A 22,820-nucleotide genomic window follows, 5' to 3' on the forward strand; every position below is an offset into this window, starting at 1 on the left:
CCTCCCCACTGCTATCTTCCCCCAAGGAGGGGGATGCTCAGGGAGGACCTTGCAGTGCAGCTGAATCTCCTTGCAGCCCGCCTTGGGTGCAAAGGGGCTTTTCTTCTTGGGTGGGAAGTAGTGTTGAAAGCCTTGTTGGACGTTGTTCTAGGCCTGAAGATGTGAGCCAGCCAGTAGGCGGCATCATGGCCTCAGTGTCTCAGATATTCTATAGCACAGTCTGGGATGATGACGACAACCTGAATTTGTGGGTCCCTTCCTTCTTTACACAGTGAACATTGTTTCTAAATGGCACTTCCAAACCCCCACTGCTCCTAGGATGACATAGACAGGGGCTGCCTATGCCCAGCTCCCCTGTTCATTGATAAAATTGTCCCACCCTTGGCCTGCCTGGCTCACTACTTGTCCCTTATTTTTGAAAGCCCACCCTCATAGGTACATGACCCACTTTGAGTAAAATAACTGCTGAGCTGAATTCTATCACAACCTCCCTCCCCACCCTCTCATGAGCCCTGAATGAGCCCTGAATGAGCCCACTGCTCTGGGAAGCCACCTTTCCCGGAAGACTTTGCCCTCTTATCAGCCAAGGCTTTGATCCAGAAATGACACAGTGAGGGAACGTTAGGATGACCCTGATGATGAATTTCCAGGCAGGCCCAGCCCCCAGCTCCCCACCGCCAGGAGACCCTGAGCTCTGCCCGGATCCTTTCCAGAAATGTGAGCCCCCACCTTTCCAATTTCCTCTTACACCTCTTCTGTGTTTCCCGCCCCCGCCTCTGCGTGACAACGTGGCGTGCATGCAGCCCATCTGGGGATCGGGGAATCCTATTGGGTATGCCAGCTTAATGAAATACTTGCAGTTTATTAAACACAGGCTTCCCTAAGCCCCAAGTGCCTGTGGGTATTTGAAAGCCCAAGGTAACCCCGAGCTACCACAAACGTAATTGTTACATGTGTCCATACATTCCTCTCCCAACCTCAAACTCCAGCTCTTAAGCAGCTCACGAAATTAGCAACATAAAGTAACTCCTAGGCAGACGAGAGGAGGGAAACGTGGGGAGAGGCTTGAGGAGGCTCTCAGACCCCTCAGGGCCTCTAAAAGTATATGAAGTTCCCATTACCTTGCATAGCTGTAACTGGGGACGCTGCTCCCCCACCCCAGGCTGTTCATGTTTGCAAAATCAGTTCATCATGACCGGTCAGGTCTTGCTTGTCGACCTCGCCCAGTGTCGCTTCAAGGGTTGAAGTCCTATGACAGGCAAGGCTTGCTCTGGGCAGCTGAGGGGACTAGCAGGGTACCCTGTCCGAGGGCTCCTTCTGGAGCTGTGTTTCTGTTCCTCCTTCGGGGCTTGCCAGGGAAGGGCGGTGGAGCCCCGGGTGCTCTGGAGCCTGCAGCCGTGGGCGTGGAGGAGGCTGCTCCTGGGAGGTGCTTTCCCATTCATCAGTCTCCTCAGCCTGGGGCCTGTGAATCAGGGGCGAAGGGCTGAGATGGAAGCAGCAGGCAAAAGCCTCCAGGGAGGTGCCTCCCTCTACACGGACCACCATCTGGATGCCGGAGAAGGCGACCCTGTTGACCACGCTCAGGGGAACCTGCTCCAGGAACCTCAGAGTCAGCCCATTGACCCACACGCAGCCCTTGCGGCTTAGGGCCTTTAGGCAGAAGGTCAGCAGGGCGCTGCCCTCCTCCCGGTAGGGCTCCAGCGACAGGTGCCGGCGGGAGAGGTGGGGGAGCAGCAGCCGGAGGTGGGCATCCGGGCCCCGCCCCACCAGCAGAGGGCTGGTGTCATGCTGCAGCTGCGCCGGGACTTTGGCAAAGGCGTCCAGGTCCCGTGTGGGGTGATGCAGGCTCACATGCAGGACTGTGAGGGCCCTCTCCATGGCCGGGAGCCTGGGAACGCTGGAACAAGAGACACGTGGTTGGAGCCGGACACCGCTGTGACTCCCTGAGCTAGACATGCTTGCCCAGCTCAGGGGCTCTAAACCACGTCCAGCAGAGCACGGAGGGTGGGGATGGTCATTCTGTCCAAGTTGGGATGGCGCCAAGGCCGGAGTTGGTGTGGAAGGTCAGCCCCACCGGGTGTAGCCTCAGCTTCATCTCTAGATGCTCTGTGAGTAGGACTTAACACTCATCCGCTCTGAGCTTTAGCTTTCTTTTCTGTAATATAAGTATGCCCGTCCTTGTCTTTGCAAGGTATAAGGCATTCCAGCTTGCATGGTGTGGTTTTGGTGGCCTACTGTCATTTGGAGACAATCTGGCCCTGCTTCGTGGGAAGGGAAGGGCAGGCAGACAGGATACACCTTCCTCGTATCCAACAGTCACACACAAAAACCCCTGCTAGGCCCTCCTCTGGGCCAGGCCCTGATCAACTGCTGGGAATGAGCCCAAGCAACAGGAGAACAAGCCCTTGGTCTCTAAAACACCCAGCTGGTAGAGGAGAGAGGTGCTTCTAGCAGCAGGGGTTATGGACAGACAGACTGGGGAAGCCCAGCTGGCTCCTGGGGGACCAGAGAAAGAACAAAACCAGCTAGCATGTTCTGAGTGCTTCTATGGGCCTGGCACTATACCAAGTACATTTTGGACATGGATGTCTCACTAGATGGGCAGGAGACAGATCCTGCTGAAGAAGGTGGAGAGCCTCAAGAACTGACAGGGGCTCTGCAGGGCCTCGTAACAAGGCTGCCACAGTGTGAAAAGCACACATCCTTTGTCCCAGTAATTTCACCTCTGGTAATTTGTCTTTTAGAAATCTCATGGGCATGTGCAGTAAGGCTACTTACAATAGCTGGCTTTGCTCCTGCATGGATTTGAGGAATATAAACTCTCTGGCACATCCCCCAACCCCATATGGTCCAGAACCTGCCATCTCCTTCAGTGGGAACCAAGAGATGCATGGATTTGAATAACTAATTGTGTACTTTCCCAGCACCAGGCTTTGGCCTGCAGTATTGTCTCTGCTAAGAATGCATCTTCCATCCAAACTCTGCCCAAATACAGCTCATCTTTAAAGAACTAGTTCAAATGTGGCCTCTTCTATGAAGCTCTCTTCTTCTCTCTGGCCTCCAATCTCCTCTGGACACCCCCCATTCAGCTCATCTTCTCATTGCACATCAGAGTTATGTGGGTCCTTGTCTTGTCTTCCCTGAGCTCTGCTCCTCTTGCTATCTCTGAGGCCCCTGGGGCAGGCTGTGGTCTGAGCTGCCCTGTGTCCCACTGCCCTGTGCAAATGAGGCCTGGCCACAATATCTGTCTGGGGGCATATTTGCCAAATGGCTAAATGAGGAGATGCTCACACACATGAAAATCCTGTGAAATCAGGTGTTGGGATGCTGCAAATAAGAGCCTTGTCTTGTCACAGGCAGTCTGAGTCCTAGGCCCTCTGCCCCTTCTACCTTTTGGGTTAAGTAGGCTCATGGTGAGGACCTTCCACTCTGACAGTGAGGGGCAGACCCCTCAGGACCCCCCACTTCCCTAAAGCACAGACATACATGTGTCTCCATCCCACATCCCATCTCCTCCCGAGGTACGAAAGGTGAACTGGGCCTGGGACAGCTGAGCGGGTATCCAGGTCCTCAAGCCTGGCCAGAAACTCAGAGTTCACTTCTAGGGCCTGACCCCATGCCACAGGGACCTTGAGAGAATCCTCCAGAAATAAATGTTCTCTGCTGCTCATGAGCTGTCACTCTCTGCTCCACTGAGCATCCCAGCGCTGACAGAAATCCCCCACCAGGGCAGAGCCCCTGACAAGGCCCTCTCATGTCTGGAGGACGCCCCCCCCCCAGTTTTTCTGGGAAGCAGAAAGCAGCCCTCCCAGGGATGTTTCTGAGGTGAGACGATAGGAAGATACTGAGACGGGTGCCTGGTGGAGAGCCTGCAGGGTTCCTTCTCCTCGTCCCACCAGGCCCTCTACCCTGGCTGTGGCAGGGTAGAGGTCCCCCCAACCTTCACCTACCTTGCCAGGGGTGTGCCAGGGGCACACCTGCATCTGCTACTCCAGCTGTGAGCTCTCAGGGGCAAGTGGGTCTGGGCCGGGGTGCGTCTGGGGTTGGCAGTCACGGCTGCGGTGCAGGGATGTGATGTGTCACACCATTCATTGGTTTTCTTGTTCTCTTTTTCCCTTTAGGAAAGAAAATGGAAGTACAATTTCCCATTGCAGAAGTGCAACCCCAAAGCTGAGAGGTTGAGAAACCTCAGCCTGGGATCCTTACTAGCAGAGGCCCCTGGTGGGGGGAGGGAGGTTCCCTGCTGGGTTTCAGTGCTGCCCATGTCTGTAGCCGGTCCCCAGGGTCCTTGAGAGCAGTGTCTGGTGGCTGGTAGCTGGTAGCTGCCAGCTGGTCTAGAGTTCCTCTTCTCCCCTGCCCACAGGGTGGGGTGAAGGAATCCCAGGCCTATTAGAAACTAGAAGCTTTTTGAATAGAGAGCCAATGAGGGCAACCCACATACATGGGAGACTGTGAGGACAGCATTCTGGCTGGACCAGGAGTGACCAAGGGAGCTGTGAGTGGGCAACAGAGCAGGCCATTGAGTGTGTCAGAAAGGGCAGGGCCTCAGGGGATGGGAGTAATGGCTGCTCACAGTGGGCAGCCTCTCTTCCAAGACAGCAGAAAGGCCATCTTTTCTATCCACCCTTCCTGGGCTCTGCTGGCCTTCCAGGACAGCCTTGGAGAGACCAAGATGGATGCTTGCCCAGAACTGTGGGCCCTCACCACCCTGAAAGTGACCCAGGGTCACCATGGTGCTAACCCTTCATGTGGCACAAGTCTGCATCGTCCATCAGTGTTCATACTGTCCTCACTGCATTCACAGAGCTGGCAAGAGACATGTGCCCATCTTATACAGGGGGCAGTCGAGGCCCTAAGAGGGGCAGTGCCAGGCCCAAGGCGCCAGAACAAATTAGCTTACAATCCTTTCTCTCTTTTCCATCAAACCCAGACTATCCTGGGGACTCTTGGAGGATATATAGGTGGCACAGCATGTAGGTACCCCAATCTCCCTCACTGTCCCAGACCCGCTGCCTACCCACTCCTCATGGGTGACCCTTGTAGCCACAGAGATCTCAGCAGGCCACACCCTGGGGGCTCAGCCCCTCTAGGCACTCCTCAGCGCCTAGCCCGCTTTCTCTCTTCTGAGCATTCAGACTCTAGTTGGCTGCTTAGTAACTAAGAAGGACAACAGGAAAATCTGGAAACAGTCAAGTATCCCTATGTGTCCCAGCCAGTGTGACACCACATCTGGGGTTCCCCCCAGGAAACCAGCTCCCCAGAGCCGAGACGTGTGTGTGCCCCTGGAGGGAACCAAGCGTCAGCCTCAGGCTGCCTCCCCGTAGTCCGTCTTCTCCACTGTGTGTCTAAGCCCCAGCATGCACAGGGCTGGGCCAGGTATGTGGGGGAGGCCTGTTCCCATCGGGATCCACACAAGATTTCAGCATCCCTGTTGGGAACCCAAGATAGTGGGCCACAGGCAGAAGCCTGGCATGTGACCTTGGGTGAGTCCCAGCCCCTCTTTGGACCTTAGTTTTCCTCCCTTGGAGATGGGACACTGCGTCACCACTGCACCCTGCAATCATGTTTCATTGAGAGCTGGGCCATGTCCACGCTCCCAGCCCTGGCATGGGAGAGGAGGTGGGCAGAAGAGATACGTTCATGATTTCAGTGCCCTCAGTAAACTGGTTCAGATCAGTTCCCAGGAAAAGAGAACTGAAACAGCCAGGGTCCAGGACGAGGAAGTCCTGCTCCATCTGCAGCTTCTGAAAGTGACCTGGAAGTCCTGCCAAAGTCCTGCCAGTCCCTGGCTGGCAGTCCCCTGAGGGGAGAACGAGAGCAGCAGGAGTTGGGGTGCCAGTTTCACTCTTCCTGGCCCCCTGAGCTGGAAGGGCCTTCCCTAGTTGGTGTTGGGACCCTGAGGAGTGTCCATCAGTAAACAAATGTCCCTGTCATGTGCTGCTTGGAGAATGCAGGGCCAGAACAGCTTCCAGAGCTTTCTATGATGGTGGGCAGGTGAGGATTCTGGTGTCAGACAGAGTCTGGCGTGAGGCTTGGTTCCTTCTTACAGCAAGTGCATGACCACAAACCAGTAACTCAGCCTCTCTGAACCTGATTCCTACCTGTGAAATCGGGATAGTTGGTTGTTGTGTGATGGCTAAATGTGATGCGCACCAAGTGCCAAAAACGGGGTAGGAAACTGGTGCACGAGAGCCGCTTGGGGTAGCACCCCTAACAGCAGAGGAGCCTGAGACAGCTCTGGTGAGAGGGGCTTCCGAATTCTCGAATTCTCAGAAGGCACCACCTCTCGCTTAACAGGAACAGAATGTGGAGTTGAATGCCTCATTTGCATGAATTTAACATAAATTCCTTTTTTGATGATAATGAAGTTAAAGGGGTGCTCTAGGAAGACCCTGCAGGTTAGGGCCCCAACACAGGAGGACAAGGCTGCCTCTTCACAGACAGACAAGGAAGCTGAGGCTCACAGGGATCAGTCGGCCAGCCCAAGGTCTCGAATGTGACACGCAGCAGAACTAGGACTCGCACCCCCTCGGCGGCGCCCTGGGGCCTAATCGCGGAGCTGCAGAGCCTCGTAGGCGTCATTCTCTGGAGTCCAGATGGCCTGCCTTCTGCAGGTGTGCTCCAGCTGGCCGGCTGGCAGTGCGCTCTGCGGAGAGGCGGGCCAGCTTCCAGCCAGCCAAGCCTGTGTGCAGCCACCCCCTGGGTCGTGGTGGCCCGTGACCACCAGGTGGCGGCACCCGTGGAACCAGCGGCCTGCTCCCCAGGGGGAGCGGGAGGGTGGTGAGAGGGTGGAGGCGTCATTCATGGGGCCGCTGGGGAGGAGGGCATGAGGGAGGCCCGGTGGCAAGGGGAGACAGCCCTTGCTTCTCCCACTCAAAACGCCCTGCAGTGGCCCAAGGTGAATCCGCAGCAAAGGGCGCCAGAGGACAACTCCCTGAGGGCAGAGATAGAGCAGGAAGCCCAGCCCGAGGCCTGCGGAGCAGCGCTTGCAGGACGGCTGCGGGGCAGACGGGCTCCTAAGGGTTGGGGCCTGCTCGAGAGCACGGACTTGGCGCCCAGCACAGCAGGGATGAGGAGCCAGGCTTCCTGACCGGAAACTGGAGTGACACTGCCGCCCGCCCGGGGAGTGGGAATCCGACAGAGGAAATGCAGGCCGCGGGCACAGCCCAGGACCCCGTGTGCACATGGCAGGGGAAATGCGGATAGAGTACTGTGTGTGTAGTGACTGGTACTCTGCACATAGCGTACACGTAGTAGGTCATTCCCACCGTCATGACTGCTGCTGACTGAGCTCTCAGGTAGGAAAAAGAACACCTGTAACTCATCGAGGTGGGTGCTGCGAGGAGGGACTCACAGAACCATGTATGCCAGGAGGGGAGTCTAACCTGCCAGGGAAGGGGACTCCAGGGAAGGCCTCCTGGAGGAGGGGAGCTTCTGCTGACCCTGCACTGGGGGATCTGAGACGATGCCTGTGGAGGAAGGTGGGAGTCAGTACCCAGTTTCTGCAAATGACTTTGCCCCCCCTCCCCCAAGCTCTGGGCTAATAAAATGATAACTGCAAGGTAATGGTGGGTCTGACAGGTTAACCATTTAGGGAGTCCTCTCCGAGTGATCTTGCAGGGTTTGGCCAGCTCTACTAGTCTCCTGGCCCGAGCCCCAGTGGGAAGCAAGTAGCTCTCAGGGGTGCCCTGGCCACTTGCTCTCCACCCAGAGTGCTGCCTGGGCCTCCACATGGAGGCTGGGCTGGCCACTCGAGGCAGGGAGGCCTCCATCTTCAGAGGAGAGGGAAATGGTGAGAAGCAGCAGCTCAGGAGCTGCAGCCATTCCGGCCCACACTCCCTCTCTACTCCAGGGGTCACTGCTAAGCCTAATTTCATAATTGTGCTAAATGCTTAATATATGTTGATTTTACTTATTGCTAAACCCGATAATAAGGATTTACTTAGGGGCTAAGTCCTGGAGCCCTGACCAATGCCTGAGGCAGGCCTGGGGTCGAGTGCCTGGGTATTCTGAGTCTTTCTTGGATCTTACCGTTGGATAAGGTGGTCAGGCCACACAGAGCTGGCACTAGTAAGCCCAGAAGTTATCTTGTACTTTTGACCTTTTTCTCCATTGAGCTAAACGGCCATCCCTTGGGTCACTAGGGGAAGGAGGCAGTGGCCTAGGTCTTGGCCAGCCTTCGCTCCCTCCACCTTCACCTCACAGCATCCAGAGCAGCAGAGGGCCAAAGGGCAGGAAGGGAGCCCTGATTGGGAGCCAGCCTTGGCTTTGCTGTGGACACACTCAGGGGCAAGTCACCTTCCCTTCCCCTCCCCTCCCCTCCCTTCCCCCCTTCTCCCTTCCCCTTCCCCTTCCCTTCCTTTCTTTTCCCTTCCTTTCTGGGACTCAGTGTCCTCATCTAGAGAATGGAGATTATCATGTGTGCCCTCTAGCCATCATCTTCATTTAAACTTTAAGAGGGGGCAACTTATGTTTGATCAGAAAGATTTGCCTGTGGCTGCTTTCTGTTTCAGTCAAGAACTGTATGGGGGCACCTGGGTGGCTCAGTGGTTGAGCATTCGCCTTTGGCTCAGGTTGTGATCCTGGGATCCTGAGATGGACTCCTGGGTCGGGCTCCCTGTAGGGAGCCTGCTTCTCCCTCTGCCTGTGTCTCTGCCTCTCTCTCTCTCTCTGTCTCTCATGAATAAATAAATTATAAAAATCTAAAAAAAAAAAAAGAACCCAAATGGAAGAAACACAGCTTGCTCTTATTTAGAGGATGCATCTGGCTAGCAAAGACAGCCTCAAACACAGCATAACACACATCAAACATGGGCTTTTTGTTTTTAATTAAGTGAGGTAAAAGCCTAGCATAAATACTTTTAACTAACGTTAAGGAATAAAGTGTATTTTGAAATTAGCGTGTCTTCAAAGGCAGACTTTTAACATGCCATGAAAAAAACCTCTGTGTGGGAATTTAGGTGGTTCCTGGTGCCTAGAAATACTCTGTTCAGATCTGATAGCAACAGGAGGGAGAAGAAAACAGCTCTCCCTCTGCAAATAGTTATCTGTCTTTAAATTGTGGTAAAACGTACAATATATAAAATTTACCATTTTAATCATGTTAAATGCACAGTTCATCGTGTTAAGTATATTCACATTGTTGTGCAAGTAATCTCAGAACCTTTTCATCTTGCAGAACTGAAACTCTCTAAACCAATGAAAAGCCTCCCCCACATCCCCTTCTTTTCAGCCCCTGGCAACCACCATTCTACTTGTTTCTATGACTATTCTAGATGCCTCGTTAAGTGGAGTCAGACAGTATTTGTCCTTTGGTCACTGGTTTATTTCCCTTAACAGAGTTCATCCATGTTGTAGTAGGTATCCGAATGTCATTCCTTTTAAAGGCTGAACAATACTCCATTGTATATACCACATTTTGTTTATTCATTCTGTCAATGGACACTTGCGTTTCTTCCTTCCACCTTCTGGCTATTGTGAATAATGCTACTGTGAATATGCTGGAGAAATATCTATTTGATCCCTCGTTTTCAGTTTCTTTGGATATATGGACTTGCTGGGTTGTATGGTAAGTTTTTGTTTAATATTTTGAGCAACCACTATAGTGGCCATAGTGGCTGTACCATTGTACACCCTTCCCTAACAACACCCAAGATTCCGATTTCTCCATATCGTTGGTTGCCAACATTTGTCATTTTCTGATTTTTTTAACAGTAGCCATCCTAATGAATGTGAGGTGATAATATCCTTGTGGTTTTGATTTGCATTTCCCTGATAATGAGTGAAGTTGAATATCTTTTCTTTTTTTTTTTTTAGTTGAATATCTTTTCATGTGCTGTTGACCATTTGTATATCTTCTCTAAAAAAAATGTCTATTAAGTCTTTTGCCCATTTTTAAGTTGAGTTGTTTTCCTGTTATTAAGCTGTAGGTATTCTTTTTAAAAATATTTTATTTATTTAATTGTGAGAGACACAGAGAGAGAGGCAGAGACAGAGGCAGAGGGAGAAGCAGGCTCCATGCAAGGTGCCTGATATGGGATTGGGATTTGATCCCAGGACCCTGGGGTCATGCCCTGAGCTGAAGGCAGATGCTCAACCCCTGAGCTGCCCAGGTGTCCAGTTGTAGGCATTCTTTACATATTCTGGATACTAACCCCTCATTAGATAGAGGATTTACAAATACTCTCTCCCATTCCATGAGGTTGCCTTTTCTCTCTGTTGACTGATCCTTTGATGCAGGGTTTTAAATTTTGATGTAATCCAGTGTACCTATTCTTACCTCTTGCCTGTGTTTTTAGTGTCATGCCTAAATCATTATTGCAAAATCCAGTATCAGAATGCTTTTCCTCTAAGAGTCGTGGAGTTTTAGGTCTTACATTTAGGTCTTTAATCCATTTTGAGATAGTTTTCGTATACCATCTAAGGTCAGGGTCCAAATTCTTGTGAATTTGGTTTTCCTACAAAGAGTTATTTAAAGATAAGATTTCTGATTAATGGGGACAATGTACCATATTTGACCATATCAGGTGGAATAAAATACCACAACGTTTATATACCTTGATAACACAAAACAAAAAGCACTCAAACTGACCTTGGAGTTTTTGTTAGTTCTGTGTTCTCATCTTTATATCATTGAGTAGAAATACTCCTCCTTTGAAATAACACAGCACACTGTCAGCAGTACAGGATTTTTCCTGACGATATGAATCTCATGGAGGTGTTAGTGGGAAGATCGATGAATCATCCAGGCTGTGAGTTGCCAGGCACCCGAGTCCATCATTTCCTGCCTGTAAACTGGATCCTATGCCCTTGCTCTCTGTTCTTTCCTGATTTTCCTGGCGTCACAGATTTTAAGGGCAAGGGTTAGTGTTAGTGCTATGATTTTGTTACCATGAGTTTCTAAACAAAGCTGTAGCCAGACAGCCTCCACTGTGCACTAGTTTTTATGGGTTTGGGCCCCAGATTCAGAGCCCATGAGCCAAATTCTGAGCCCTCAGTACAGTAGACACACTAAGCCTAGAGGTTCAAAGCATTGCAAAACTTTTCCATTTGGTCATAATTTAAAACTCTTCCTAGAAGGTTGATTCTTTCAACTGTCGGCCAATACCCACAAGAAAAATTGATCCCTACTGTGTGGACTGCCACCAGAAGTGGGAATTCAAGGGCCCTGTGCTGCCCACACTGGGTGTCCACTTGCCCCTACCACCTCTAACACCTCAAGTCACCTCCCGCTTTTGGAATAGTCATCGTGAGCTGGAGGAGGACTCAGATTTCCTGGGAAGAATGCTATATCATGGAGGCTTCTGGGACCAAGAAAAATAACCCGGCCCAGCTCTGAAGCTGTGAGCCTCAGATGCCACCTCAGGAAGCTGCCATCACCATGGGTAGTGCAATCTGGCTTGATTTTGTCAAAACAAAGGAAAGGGCCTCTAGCAATTTCTGCGGATTTGTTTTGCAAAATTAAATTGTCTGCTTTTAATTCTCCTTTACCAGTTTAATACCTATTGGAATTTCAAAACCAGTGACATTCAGAAAACCCACCCCGGAGTAGGTGATAGATCCCACATGACCTGCATTTCAATCTGGGACCAAAAAAAAATGAGACCATGGAAACTTCCAAAGAGTGGGGGCCTTGGCAGTAGTCTCCCCAGACTTTGGAGCTCCTGGACCACCCCCATGTGTACATGTGCTCTTTGCCCATAGGGACTAAGAGCTGTCTCTACAAACAGAACAGAACAGAACAGAAGCTTAGCAGACTTGCTCGCTTTAGGACCCTGACCATGGCATGGCTCCAGAGCCAAGTTCCAGATTGTTTGTGTTTCCAAGTGGGGATTCTGGACCTCTTCCCAAGGAAGAGGCTGGGCCCAGGGTGAACCGGCCTCCTCTGCACCCAGCCTTGGGTGGGCTTTGCACTAGCCAAGCACAGGAGACAACCCCCACCTCATGGAGACCCAGGTTAGCGCAGGAGACAGACCCTCAGACAAGTTCCAGCCAGGGAGACCCAGAAGGGAAGCATGAAGACCTTCCCTTGTTGGAGTTCCAACAAGGTCCAAGACCAGCCTGGAGGGTATAAGGAGGGCTTCCTTAAGCGGATGATGCCAAGAATGGGTCTTGGAGAAACAGCAGGAGTTGGCGAAGTTAATAAGGAGGATCAGATGTCCCAAGAGGGTGCTGCGCACAAGCAAAAGCTCACTTAGAAGTTTGAAAGAGCCGGATGTCAGGAGAACTGCAAGAGAAGGAGAAGGCTGCTACTTCCTCAGCCCTCCGCATAAGCTCTTGGGGTACTGCTCTCATCATGGCTCACAGCTCCTCCCGGCTCTGCCCCTCCAATTCTCTCCCTTGACCCTGTCAAAGCCCTCAAGGCTGGTTGATGTGACATGTTGGCCTTTGTCACTTAGCTTGTTTTCCTGTCTCTGCTGTCCTGTTGAATGTCCTATTTATGAGGGTCCAACCACGGCCTCTCATAAAGCACATGCAGTCAGTGCCCCTGGGACCATCAGAGAAAGGGGCTGCAGCATCCAGCTGTAAAATCTGGATAGTTCCAAACCCAGAGGTCTTGCTCAGGTTCACGGTGAGAGGGAGGAGGTTTAGGTTCTGAGACATTTTTTTTCCAGACAAAATATGCAATATTTCTCCAAATGTTCTGGTTCTGTTCTGAGATGCAGGCTCACAAAGTGAAAGGCTTTTTGTTTGTCTTGTTTTCATGTAATGTTTTGAAAAAGCAGTGGATTTGCAGAGTTCACACAGTTTTTGAAAAGATAAATGGAGGCTGAGTTGAAAAGTCTGTCTCAGACTCCCGTCAGGTAACTGCTGTAATGAGTGGCCTGTACACACCTCCAGATATTCTTTATGCAGGTACAAGCAAACAGGAATATACAGCCTCGCCATGCCCTCCTCCTTCCTAAGCACTGTCTGGTGCCTTGCTTTGTGAAGGTGTCCTTAAGACCAGCAGCTCACGTTCTCCCCAGGGGCTTCTCACTCTTAAAATTATTCTCCCTGTCCTATGATATTTCACAAAACTAGCCCCAGCCATGACAACAGATATTTCATACCCTTCACGCATGACATTTTTCACATATGCTTTGCAAATGTGCGTCTTCGTTCTGAACCGAATGTTGTGGGAAATATGTCTTTTCCACATGGCCACTAATATAATATAAAAAGCATGTTCCCTTTCCCTTGGCCCCAGGGGGGCACTATATCATGAAAATGGAAAAGTGATGAGAAAATGAGAAATCCTGCCAACAGAGCTCTCTCTCCAAGTGGTTTTCCAGAGGCTCCCTGGGACCGTGTCACCTCATGAAGCGTAAATCACCAACGAGGCCTGGTGAAGTTGTCACCCAGTGGCCTAGTACACGGCTCTTTCTGTTTGGTGGCCATTGACTCAGAGCATCCACGCCATCGGTGTTGGCCTCTGCCGGCTACCGGCAGACCCATCCCTGGGAGGGGCACATACTCCCCTCTGGGCCCCTCAGCACAAAGACCCGGGTTTCCACTTGAGGCCCAGGACCACTGTGGTTCAGCCATTCAGAGGCAAACCTCAGTGCTGACGGGCTTGCTGTAGACCATGGGATGCCTCCAACACCTTTAAATAAAGCCCAGGGGCTGTCCGTTCCACCTTGGCAGGCCTTTGTGAGTGTTTAGTACGAGCCAGGATCTGACCTGCCTGGAAACCTGGGAACCTGGCTAACATACCGGGGCCCTGGCTTGGCAAATGCCAGCCCCAACCTGCCTTTCCGTCCCTCCCTCCCCCATTCCTCTAACCCCCTTATGCACAGATTATGGGTGAGCATGGCTCACAGAAGCAAGACTTCCCCCAGCCTTTTCCTCTTGGATACTTAACCTACACGCCCAACTCTAAGAAAGTTTATAGTTTGTGGGTGCTAGGGGGCACTGTTGGGCAACTTTTGTGTTTTCCAAAGGCCTCTTGCCTGTGTGTATTTGTTTCATGGACTTGAATTTTTTTTTAAGATTTATTTATTCATTTATTCATGAGAGACACACAAAGAGAGGCAGAGACATAAGCAGAGGGAGAAGTAGACTCCCTGTGGGGAGCCCGAGACCCCAGGATCATGCACTGAGGCAAAGGCAGATGCTCAACCACTGAGCCACCCAGGTGCCCTGGACTTAAACTTTTAGAATAGTTTTAGGTTCACAGCAAAATTAAGCAGAAAGTTCAGAGTTCCCACATACCGCCTGCCTTACCCCGACACACAGCTTCCTCCACTATCAACATCCTGCACCGGAGTGGTAAACGGATTATCATCTCTAAACGTGCACTGACATATTATCACTCAAAGCCCACAGTTCACATAGGGTCCACTCTTGGTGTTGCACATCCTATGGTTTTGGACAAATGTATGACGGCAGGTATCACCATTATAGTATATAGAATAGTTTCACTGCCCTAAGACTTCTCTGTGCTCTGCCAGTTTATGTCTCTGTCCCCTGCAAACCCTGGCAACCAAGCATCTTCTTACTGTCTAGTTTTGCCTTTTCCAGAATGTCATATGGTTGGAATCACATGGTAGGCAGCTTTTCTGATTGGCTTCTTTCACTTAGTAATATGCATTTAAGGTTCCTCTATGTTTTCTCATGGCTTGATAGCTCAGGTCCTATCACTGCTGAGCAACATTCCATTACCCAAATGGACCACAGCTTATTTATCCACTCATCCACTCAAGCATCTTGGTTGCTTCCAGTTTTGGCAATTATGAGTAAAGCTGCTAGGGACCTCCATGAGCAGGTTTTTGTGCGGACATGTTTTCAACTTAGAGTAAATAGCAAGAAGCAAGATCACTGGATTCCTGCCGTTATGTCTGGAGGGCAGGTTGTTCAGTGGGGAAGGCTCACTGGGACCTTAGCAGACCCAGACTCTGTCAGGGCCAGAACTCCCCCTACCTCATCTCTTCAGAGTCCACTTCCTGTCCCTCTTGGTGGCATTAACTCAGTCTGTCTTCATGTGGTTGGAGAGGTGCCTGAGAGATGTGAGTGAGCAGAGCTGCATCTTGCCCACCTCCCCTCCCCTCCCTTTCATCTTGTACTCCACAAGTTCAAGGGCCTGTAGGATGTTTTGGTATGAACTGAATTTTTTCCCCCAATGCCAGCATTTTTAAAAATCAAGAACACAATGTTTCATTCATTTCTGGTATTTTCTGTCATCACTGGAATGACTGTCAGGGCTCTTATTTAAATTTTGCAAACACGCAGCTGTATCAGCAAAATGGTTATGGTGATTTACTGGGCTGGGGAGGGGGGGGTTGATTGAATTCCCTCGTGGAGCCCTAGGAGGGCTGTCCTAACTTTCAGACACCTGTGATGCTATGTGGCAGAAATGCTGGGAGCACTTGACACACACTGATTAATTTGATTTCTTCAATAGGCCTATAAAGCAGGGGCCACAATTGTCCTCATTTTACCAATGGAGAAGACTTAAGAACAGGAGTTAAGTCACTCACCTGATGTCATACCAATAGTCCATATGATGTCTTTAAAGTCTGTGTCCTGGGATCCCTGGGTGGCGCAGCGGTTTAGCGCCTGCCTGTGGCCCAGGGCACGATCCTGGAGACCCGGGATCAAATCCCACGTTGGGCTCCCGGTGCATGGAGCCTGCTTCTCCCTCTGCCTATGTCTCTCTCTCTCTCTCTCTCTCTCTCTCTCTGTGTGTGACTATCATAAAAAAAAAAAAGTCTGTGACCTTAACTACCCCACACCCTGCCTCCTGATAAAGATGCTCTGGGGGCTAGATGAGACCCCTCAGGAAAGCAAGACCAGCCCTTGGGAGTGGAGGGGAGCTTCACTGGGTCTCCCCAGGAGTCCAGGCAGGAAATGGGGGGATGCTCTCAGGGAAAACCGTGGAGAGAAACTGACTGCTGGCTGGGTGCAGGCCTTCAAGCCCCCATCCCCTGTTTTGCCCTCAGAGCAGGCAAAGCCACCTTTCCACCTGCCTATGTACTTCATCCCAGTCTCAAATGCTATGAAGTGCTGCCACTTACTGAGGGTTTACTACATGCTAAGTCCTCTATATTCATTGTCTCATTTAACCCTCTTGATGACTATATTATGTCAATCTGTCATCCCCATTTTATGGAGGAAGAAATTGAGGTTTGGAGAGGCTCCCTCATTGCCTAAAGTCACAGAGCTCATCATCCGTAGAGCAGGCTGTGAACACAGTCAACGACTGAGATGCTCAGACCCCCACCACTTCTCTCTCCAAAGTGTGCTCCTTGCCTCTTGCATTCTGCTCCCCTCCCCGCTTTGTTTTGATTCCTGGCCCGGTGTCATCCTCAGCTCCCAAGCAGCCCTGCAGCCTCTCCTCCCCTCTCTAAACCTTGGCCTGATTTCAGCCTTTCATCTCCATTCATTCATTTATCAGACCCAGCTTCTAATAGTGACATTCAAGTCTACCATCTTTTTCATTTGCCATTTGACCCATCCATTTTTGAGAGGAACAATATAATCTCCTACCATGCTTATATTCTCATACCTTTCCCTTCTTGATCCTTTTAATTTAGTCAAATTTTGCTTTATCAATTTCGAGATCATGCTATTGGGTGCCTACACAATCCCCAGTGGTGTTCCTCTGCCTCACTATCTACTCTGCTCATAATGTCTGTCCTTTGGTCAATGCTTGCCTCCTTCATTTTTTTTTTTCTATCTCATTAATTTTTCTGAGAGTTTGGTTTAGGTGAAGTTTCTTTCATTCAGTGATTTAACACATAGTGATTGAGGACCTGCTATACGTTGGGCACTGGGTTTGGCCCTGAGGATTCAACCATCAACAGGTGGGTGGGGACACTCACTTATTAGGGCTTTTACAACAGAGCACCGACTCTGAGCCCATGCTGTTCTGGAAGCCAGAAGTCTGAAATCAGTATTACTGGGTTGAAAAGTGTCAGCAGAGCTGTATTCTCTCCTTTCCCTCCTCTACAAAATGGAGCCAAAATGATGATCACCTTCCAGCATTCTTGTGAAGATTTAAAGAGCTAAAACAGGCAAAGGGCTTACAGCAGAGTCTCAGACTAGGAAACACGAAATAAATAAATGTTAACTGTTGTTTGATTTTCAGTTTCTACAGGAGACAACTTTGAGAGCAAGCTATTGCTTTGTTTTCTGAAAAGGGGGGAAAATAACCAATGGGACATTTGGTTTTATATAGAAAGGCCAAGATGCTTTTTTGGGATGGAGAGCTTCCAGGCAACAAAATAAAAATCTTGAGAGTTTTGTATAATCATGTGAAAGGTAGTCTTCGTTCAGGGTAGAGCTGTGTCTCTGGCCGTTTTGCTTGCAGGAATAAAAAGGAAGCAATTCTCCTCTCAGGGACTCAGAAAGCCAGATGTTTCTGGCACTGGGAGAGCACAGCATGACCGGGCTCTCCCTCATGGAGGAGGTGCTAGCCAGGGGTTCCAGAGAGAGTGGGTCAAGAGGAGCCTGAGGCCAGGCTGGCTTTAGGACTTTGAGCCTGATCACTCCTAGGAGGTAGTTAGGGAGTTTCCAGCATGCTCTGTGGTTAATATTCTTTCAGGCAAGTCTAGTCCTTTTGGGTTTGGGGGAGCCTTGGGGGAGCACCCCTGGCCACATTTGGAGTAATGAGGTCCGGGCAGTGGCAGGACCTGGGCAAATTTGTTACAAGGTGGCAAGAAGTCACCAGAGAAAGGAGAGGGAGGAGTGTGAGTCAGGAAGGGGAACAAAGAAACAGCAGCAGCCAGGATTCAAGGGAAAGGCAAATTCAACCTGCAGACCCCCCAGAAACACTGGGGCCGGGAACCCAATAAAAAGCTGACCATCCTACGACCAAGGAGGGCAAAAGCTGGGTCTCTTGCGCTATTTGGGCAAGAAAGAGAAGCCTGACCCTTGGGAACAATGGGTATCTGGGCATCTGGGTTACAGATTTGATTTTCTTCTTCGCAGTAACCCTATGATCATGGAGCTTCTTTTTAAGGTGGGAGAGCGAGGCACAGAGAAAGTAAGTCCCATGCCCTGGTCCCACAGCTAGCAAGTTAGCAGAGCTGGGTGGGTCTGACCCCAAAGCCTGCTGGTCTCCCAGGGAGCAGGCCCTTGCCTCAGTGCTGCAGCGCCAGTAGTCGGCCTTCCACGGAGGAGGGCTTCTTGGCAACTCCTGGCCTGGAGAGGCTGGTGGAAGAGAAGCCCTTCGGGATATTCTCAATGCAATCTAGGACCTCCTACTCACTCCCGGGCCTTGCTTGTCTTTACTCAATGAGGCGACCACATCAGCTAGTGACGGTGAGGTGGCGTGTTTGTAGGTGGGCTCGGGAGGAGCGCCCAGAATCGCGCTTGATATCACAGCCTTGGGGCGGCCCTGCAGGTGCCAGGGTCCCCCGCCGGGTCAGCTGCTTCCTGCCAGGCTGAGAAGCTGCCTGTAGATGGCGCTCGGACCCCGCTCCCCGCTCTGTGGTCAGCTAGGCCGCGCCCCAGGCTGCAGGTCCCAGGTACCCCCTGCGGGTCCCAGAGTCAACCAGGGTCGCCAGCCTTAGGAGGACGAGCTGCCTCTTCACTCTTCTCCTCCCCCTCCCCCTCCCCCTCCTTCTTCTGCTTCTTCTGCTTCTTCTAAGATTTTATTTATTCATGAGATACACACACACAGAGAGAGACAGAGACACAGGCAGAGGGAGAAGCAGGCTCCATGCAGGGAGCCCAACGAGGGACTCAATCCGGGGACCCTAGGATCATGCCCTGGGCCAAAGGCAGGCACTCAACCGCTGAACCACCCAAGTGCCCCTATTCTTTTAACTGACACTTATGTGACACCTGCTGAGTATCAGGGCCTGTGCTGTGTGCTCAGTGTTCAGCGTTCATGGTCCAATGAGGAGGACAGAAAAGGCCATATTACCTCAGGGTGACCACGACCAGGAGAGTAGAGTCCTGGGCAGGAACTTGAGAGTCCAGGGAACATTGAATTCCTGGGCTAAGTGGCCTTGCACCATCTGGGGGAGAAGGCTGGAGTTAGTGTTCTCATGGGCTGTGCCTGAGGGACTATTTGGGACCAGGTACCACCAGGCACACAGTCGGTGCTCATCTGCACAGTCGGCGTAGATGAGGACGTTCTGGAGGCTGTGTGGCATGGCAGTAGCACCAGCAATGCCAATAACAGCAGTGTGATCATTTCCTGGGAGCTTTTTGGCTCCTTAGAGTTTCACTATGGCGTTCTGGGCACCTTCTCTGAAGCTGCTGTGCCCCTAGGGCTTTGAGCTGCTCCTGGCCTTGAAAAGAGTCTGAGCAAAACATGAGAGACACCTAACTCTGGGAAATGAACAAGGGTAGTGGAAGGGAAGGTGGGCAGGTGATTGGGGTGACTGGATGATGGGTACTGAGGGGGTCACTTGGCAGGATGAGCACTGGGTGTTATGCTATATGTTGGCAAATTGAACTCCAATAAAAAAAAATTAAAAAAAAAAAAAAAGGAAAAGAGTATGAGCTGCTGGGCAGCTGGGGCAGCAGCCTGCAGAGGGAAGCAGAACAGAAGGGAGAGAGTGGAGGGGCTTGGTCAATAGAAGAGGACATAGTATCCTACATTCAGCACGTCTCCTGTGACCGGCACTGTACTAGGCCCTCTATCCTGTATTATCCTCACAGCAAGCCTTTCTGGAGACACTATCTTTTCTGCTAGGCACATAGGACTCCGGAGGTTCAGGGAAGGACAGTCTCAGGTCCAGATGTACTCAGGCTGAGTGGCAGATGAGAAGATGTGCCACTGTGATGGGGAGTGGGGTATCTGGGGGCCACTAGGCCTGGTCCCTCTTTGTCAGTGATGGCGATGGGGCTTGTTATTGAGCATATCCATGCAGAGCTGGCCAGTGCCTCTTCCTGAGTCAGGCTAGCTCCTGACCACATACCCCAGGCCAGCTCTGTTTGTCCCCTGGCTGCTTGGCCCCAGCGGCACACTGTGTCTAGGGGCCACCGGACACAGAGTCCAGAGAGTAGTTGGGGGGTGGCGGGGGAAGGTCCAGCAGATGCGTCTTTTGCAAACCCTTCTTTCCCCATCTGGGACCTGGGTCACCTGGCCCACCTTGAGCAGCTCTCAGCCTTTCACTTGCCCGGCTCTGGTGTCTGGTCGAAGTCTGTTTACAGCCTGCTTCTGTGCCGGAGTCAACCAATAATGACCACAACCCACACCGTCTCTAACCCCCACTCCCAAGCGACTTCTCAAAACCAGCCCCTTGAATACCCTCCCAGCCGTGCCTGATCCCCAGTCTCTCGCTTTTTTCTTCAAATAGTTCATTATTTTGCACGGAGATTTTGCTTTTCTTTGACTTTTTTTTCTTCATATATAACCCGATAAAAGAGCTCCCGTTATTCCAGAATATATTCTAGGACCTATTTTGTGCTCAATTACACACCATCTATAGTTGATTTTCATGAAATTTAAATAACAAAGAGGGATGCTTATGTCATTTCTTCCTTATAAAAATACACCCTTGAAATCCTCTCTCACTGGAAAGCTGCAGCGTGTCCACAGTTTAACAGCTTGTGTGTGTGCGTGCGTGTATGTGCTGCCTCATTAGAAGTGCACACAGAGTGAGGTGTGTCCTGGTAACAAGAGCTAAATTTGCACTCACTGTCCCCAAGTGGAAACAGACTGCCCGGAACGCTAGGACTCAGCAGCATCTGCCACTCTCTGCAACAGTTTCAGGCCAGGGCCGCCCGACAGGAAGGTCAGAGCGTCCATCCCGGGGCTAGAGATCTAAGGAGAGTGTGTGTTGGCAGGGACCAGAGGCACTGCCCATTCACCGGGCAGGATCTTTCAATGGCAAGACGCTCAATGCCCAAACTGGACTTCCCAAACCTCATGGGCCCCAGGTGGCAGCTGGCAGCGTGGAGGTCTGCATGCCTCACAGCCCAGGCAGAGTGAGGCCTTGAATCCTTGAGACCTTGACCAAAGTCCTAGAGTTGAAGGTGGTGGCTAAGAAACAAGAGGGCTTGTTCTTACCATGGGACCCTGGTAATGGGGCTATTCTGTTGAGCCATGAGATAATGATATTTGACATTCAATTTTAAATTTCCCTCTTCTGGATTGAACTCTCCATGTTAAGGCCCAGCGGAGAGAAGCAAGAGAAAATGAGTCCCTGGGTAGGGAAGGGGGCTGCCAAGAGCCAGAGACAACTGAAGTATCTAGACTTGTAGGAGAGGGAGTTTGGCCCCAGATCTAAGCCCTCATTCCTCATGTGCCAAAGCCCACTGCCTATGGCCCTCTAGGAGGGACTCTTCACAGAGAAACTAAGGTGCTTTGCTGTACATTGTGATCCCAGGGCTCTCCCCTTGGGAGAGGGACCTGCTCCCCACAGGCTCCACTGAGTAGGAAGACTTGGTTCAGTGGACACAGGAACTGACTCCAGGTCTTCCCTCAAGGAAGCTGAGGCAGGAGCAGAAGGGCACCCGCTACAACGAGAACCCTTCTGGGTGATACTTGGCAATCTGGAGATGACCTCCTTTGGCCCAGCCTACCATCCTGACAGCTTGGAGGAGTGGGCCTTCACCTGGGCCTGAAATGGCCCAATGCTTGAGAGAGCAGATGAGGGGTGGTCTACGTGGAGGAACAGCACCACAAAGGCCAGGAGCAGGACAAGTTTGGAAGGAGGGAAGAACATTTGCAGCTGCTAAGTGTTCAAAAGGTAGTTGGGAAGTGTCCCAGAAGTGTAAATCAGGATGAAAATATATATTATTATGGGATTAGGATAAAAACATAGAACTGTGTCCAGAAGCCCCACGCTACCTGGGCCTGCACTGAATGAGAGTTGCAACAATACTTAGTTAAGGGTCCAGACACTAGGAAATCAACAACAATGAAGCAAATCCTAAAAAGAGAAACGAATGAAACTAATCAATATTTCCAGTGAATGACATAACCATACTGAAGGAAGAAAAAGAAAACTAACCCATGTAACTTGAACACAGTACTTTGACCATATACCCTCAGTTTAAGGCAAAAATGCAAAACTTAAACTCTACTTAGAATGTGTTTTTCACAGTTATATGAGTACAGCAATTTTCTGTGTATTGTAGGAATAAGTAAACGAGTAAATATATACATAATGTTGAGAGTCAGATTCTCACTGTTGGGGAAGGGAATAAAAAATATGAAATAGAGGAAGGCTGGAAAGAATTCCATGAGTTGGATTAGAACCATACGATCAGAGGTATCAGAACATACAATATATATAATATATACATATATGAACAAATATACATATATACACACATACATACATTTGTCAGCTTTGTACAGTGAAAACTTCTAGAAGCAAAGTCTGAACCTCAGTTCCAATGAGCACACTTAATATCTAAGTTCTGGTTTCTAAATACCATTCCTTACTAAAAAAAGAACCAGGGCTCATTGGAGGATGGCTGGGGCAGGAAAAGTACATGATGAACATGAGACATCTGTTTATGCCAGAAAGAACAATGGGGATAAATCCAAATGTCTAGAAGCCAGCTGGAAATTTGACAATTTGGAAGTCAAAACAAAAAATGGTAGTAAAAAATTATATAATCCATTGAATACAAATTGAACACCAATAAAAAATAAATTTATTATAAAAAAAACCCACTGAATAAAATAAGAATCCACGAGTCCAAAATAGTATAAATGAATGCATGAATGAATGAATCAATAGGTGAATGGGTAAATGAGGGGGAAGAAAAACATTTCCTTATAGTACAATGCCAATTTATGAATGGAGAAGGAATGAATTGAGTTAGAAAACATTAGGTAATAATTGATAAAGGCAAACATCAACAATGGATGCTAAAGCTGTCCGTGAAAGTTTGAGGCAAATCAGGATATTGAGAATCTCAAGGAATCT

At 50.3% G+C, this 22,820-nt stretch overlaps 1 protein-coding gene across 1 annotated transcript; it reads right to left on the reverse strand.

Moving 5' to 3' along the window:
• Positions 1 to 842: 842 nt before the first annotated feature.
• TIFAB (TIFA inhibitor) lies at positions 843 to 4,354 on the reverse strand. Its single transcript, XM_025433124.2, has 3 exons — positions 4,207 to 4,354; positions 3,951 to 4,115; positions 843 to 1,897 (listed from the first exon to the last, which is right to left on the reverse strand). Exon 3 carries the CDS (start codon positions 1,876 to 1,878, stop codon positions 1,288 to 1,290), a length of 591 nt encoding a protein of 196 aa, XP_025288909.1. The 5' UTR covers positions 1,879 to 1,897; positions 3,951 to 4,115; positions 4,207 to 4,354; the 3' UTR covers positions 843 to 1,287.
• Positions 4,355 to 22,820: the final 18,466 nt, after the last annotated feature.

The sequence above is a fragment of the Canis lupus genome, chromosome 11 (assembly GCF_003254725.2).
Source record: "Canis lupus dingo isolate Sandy chromosome 11, ASM325472v2, whole genome shotgun sequence".
Classification (NCBI taxonomy): domain Eukaryota; kingdom Metazoa; phylum Chordata; class Mammalia; order Carnivora; family Canidae; genus Canis; species Canis lupus.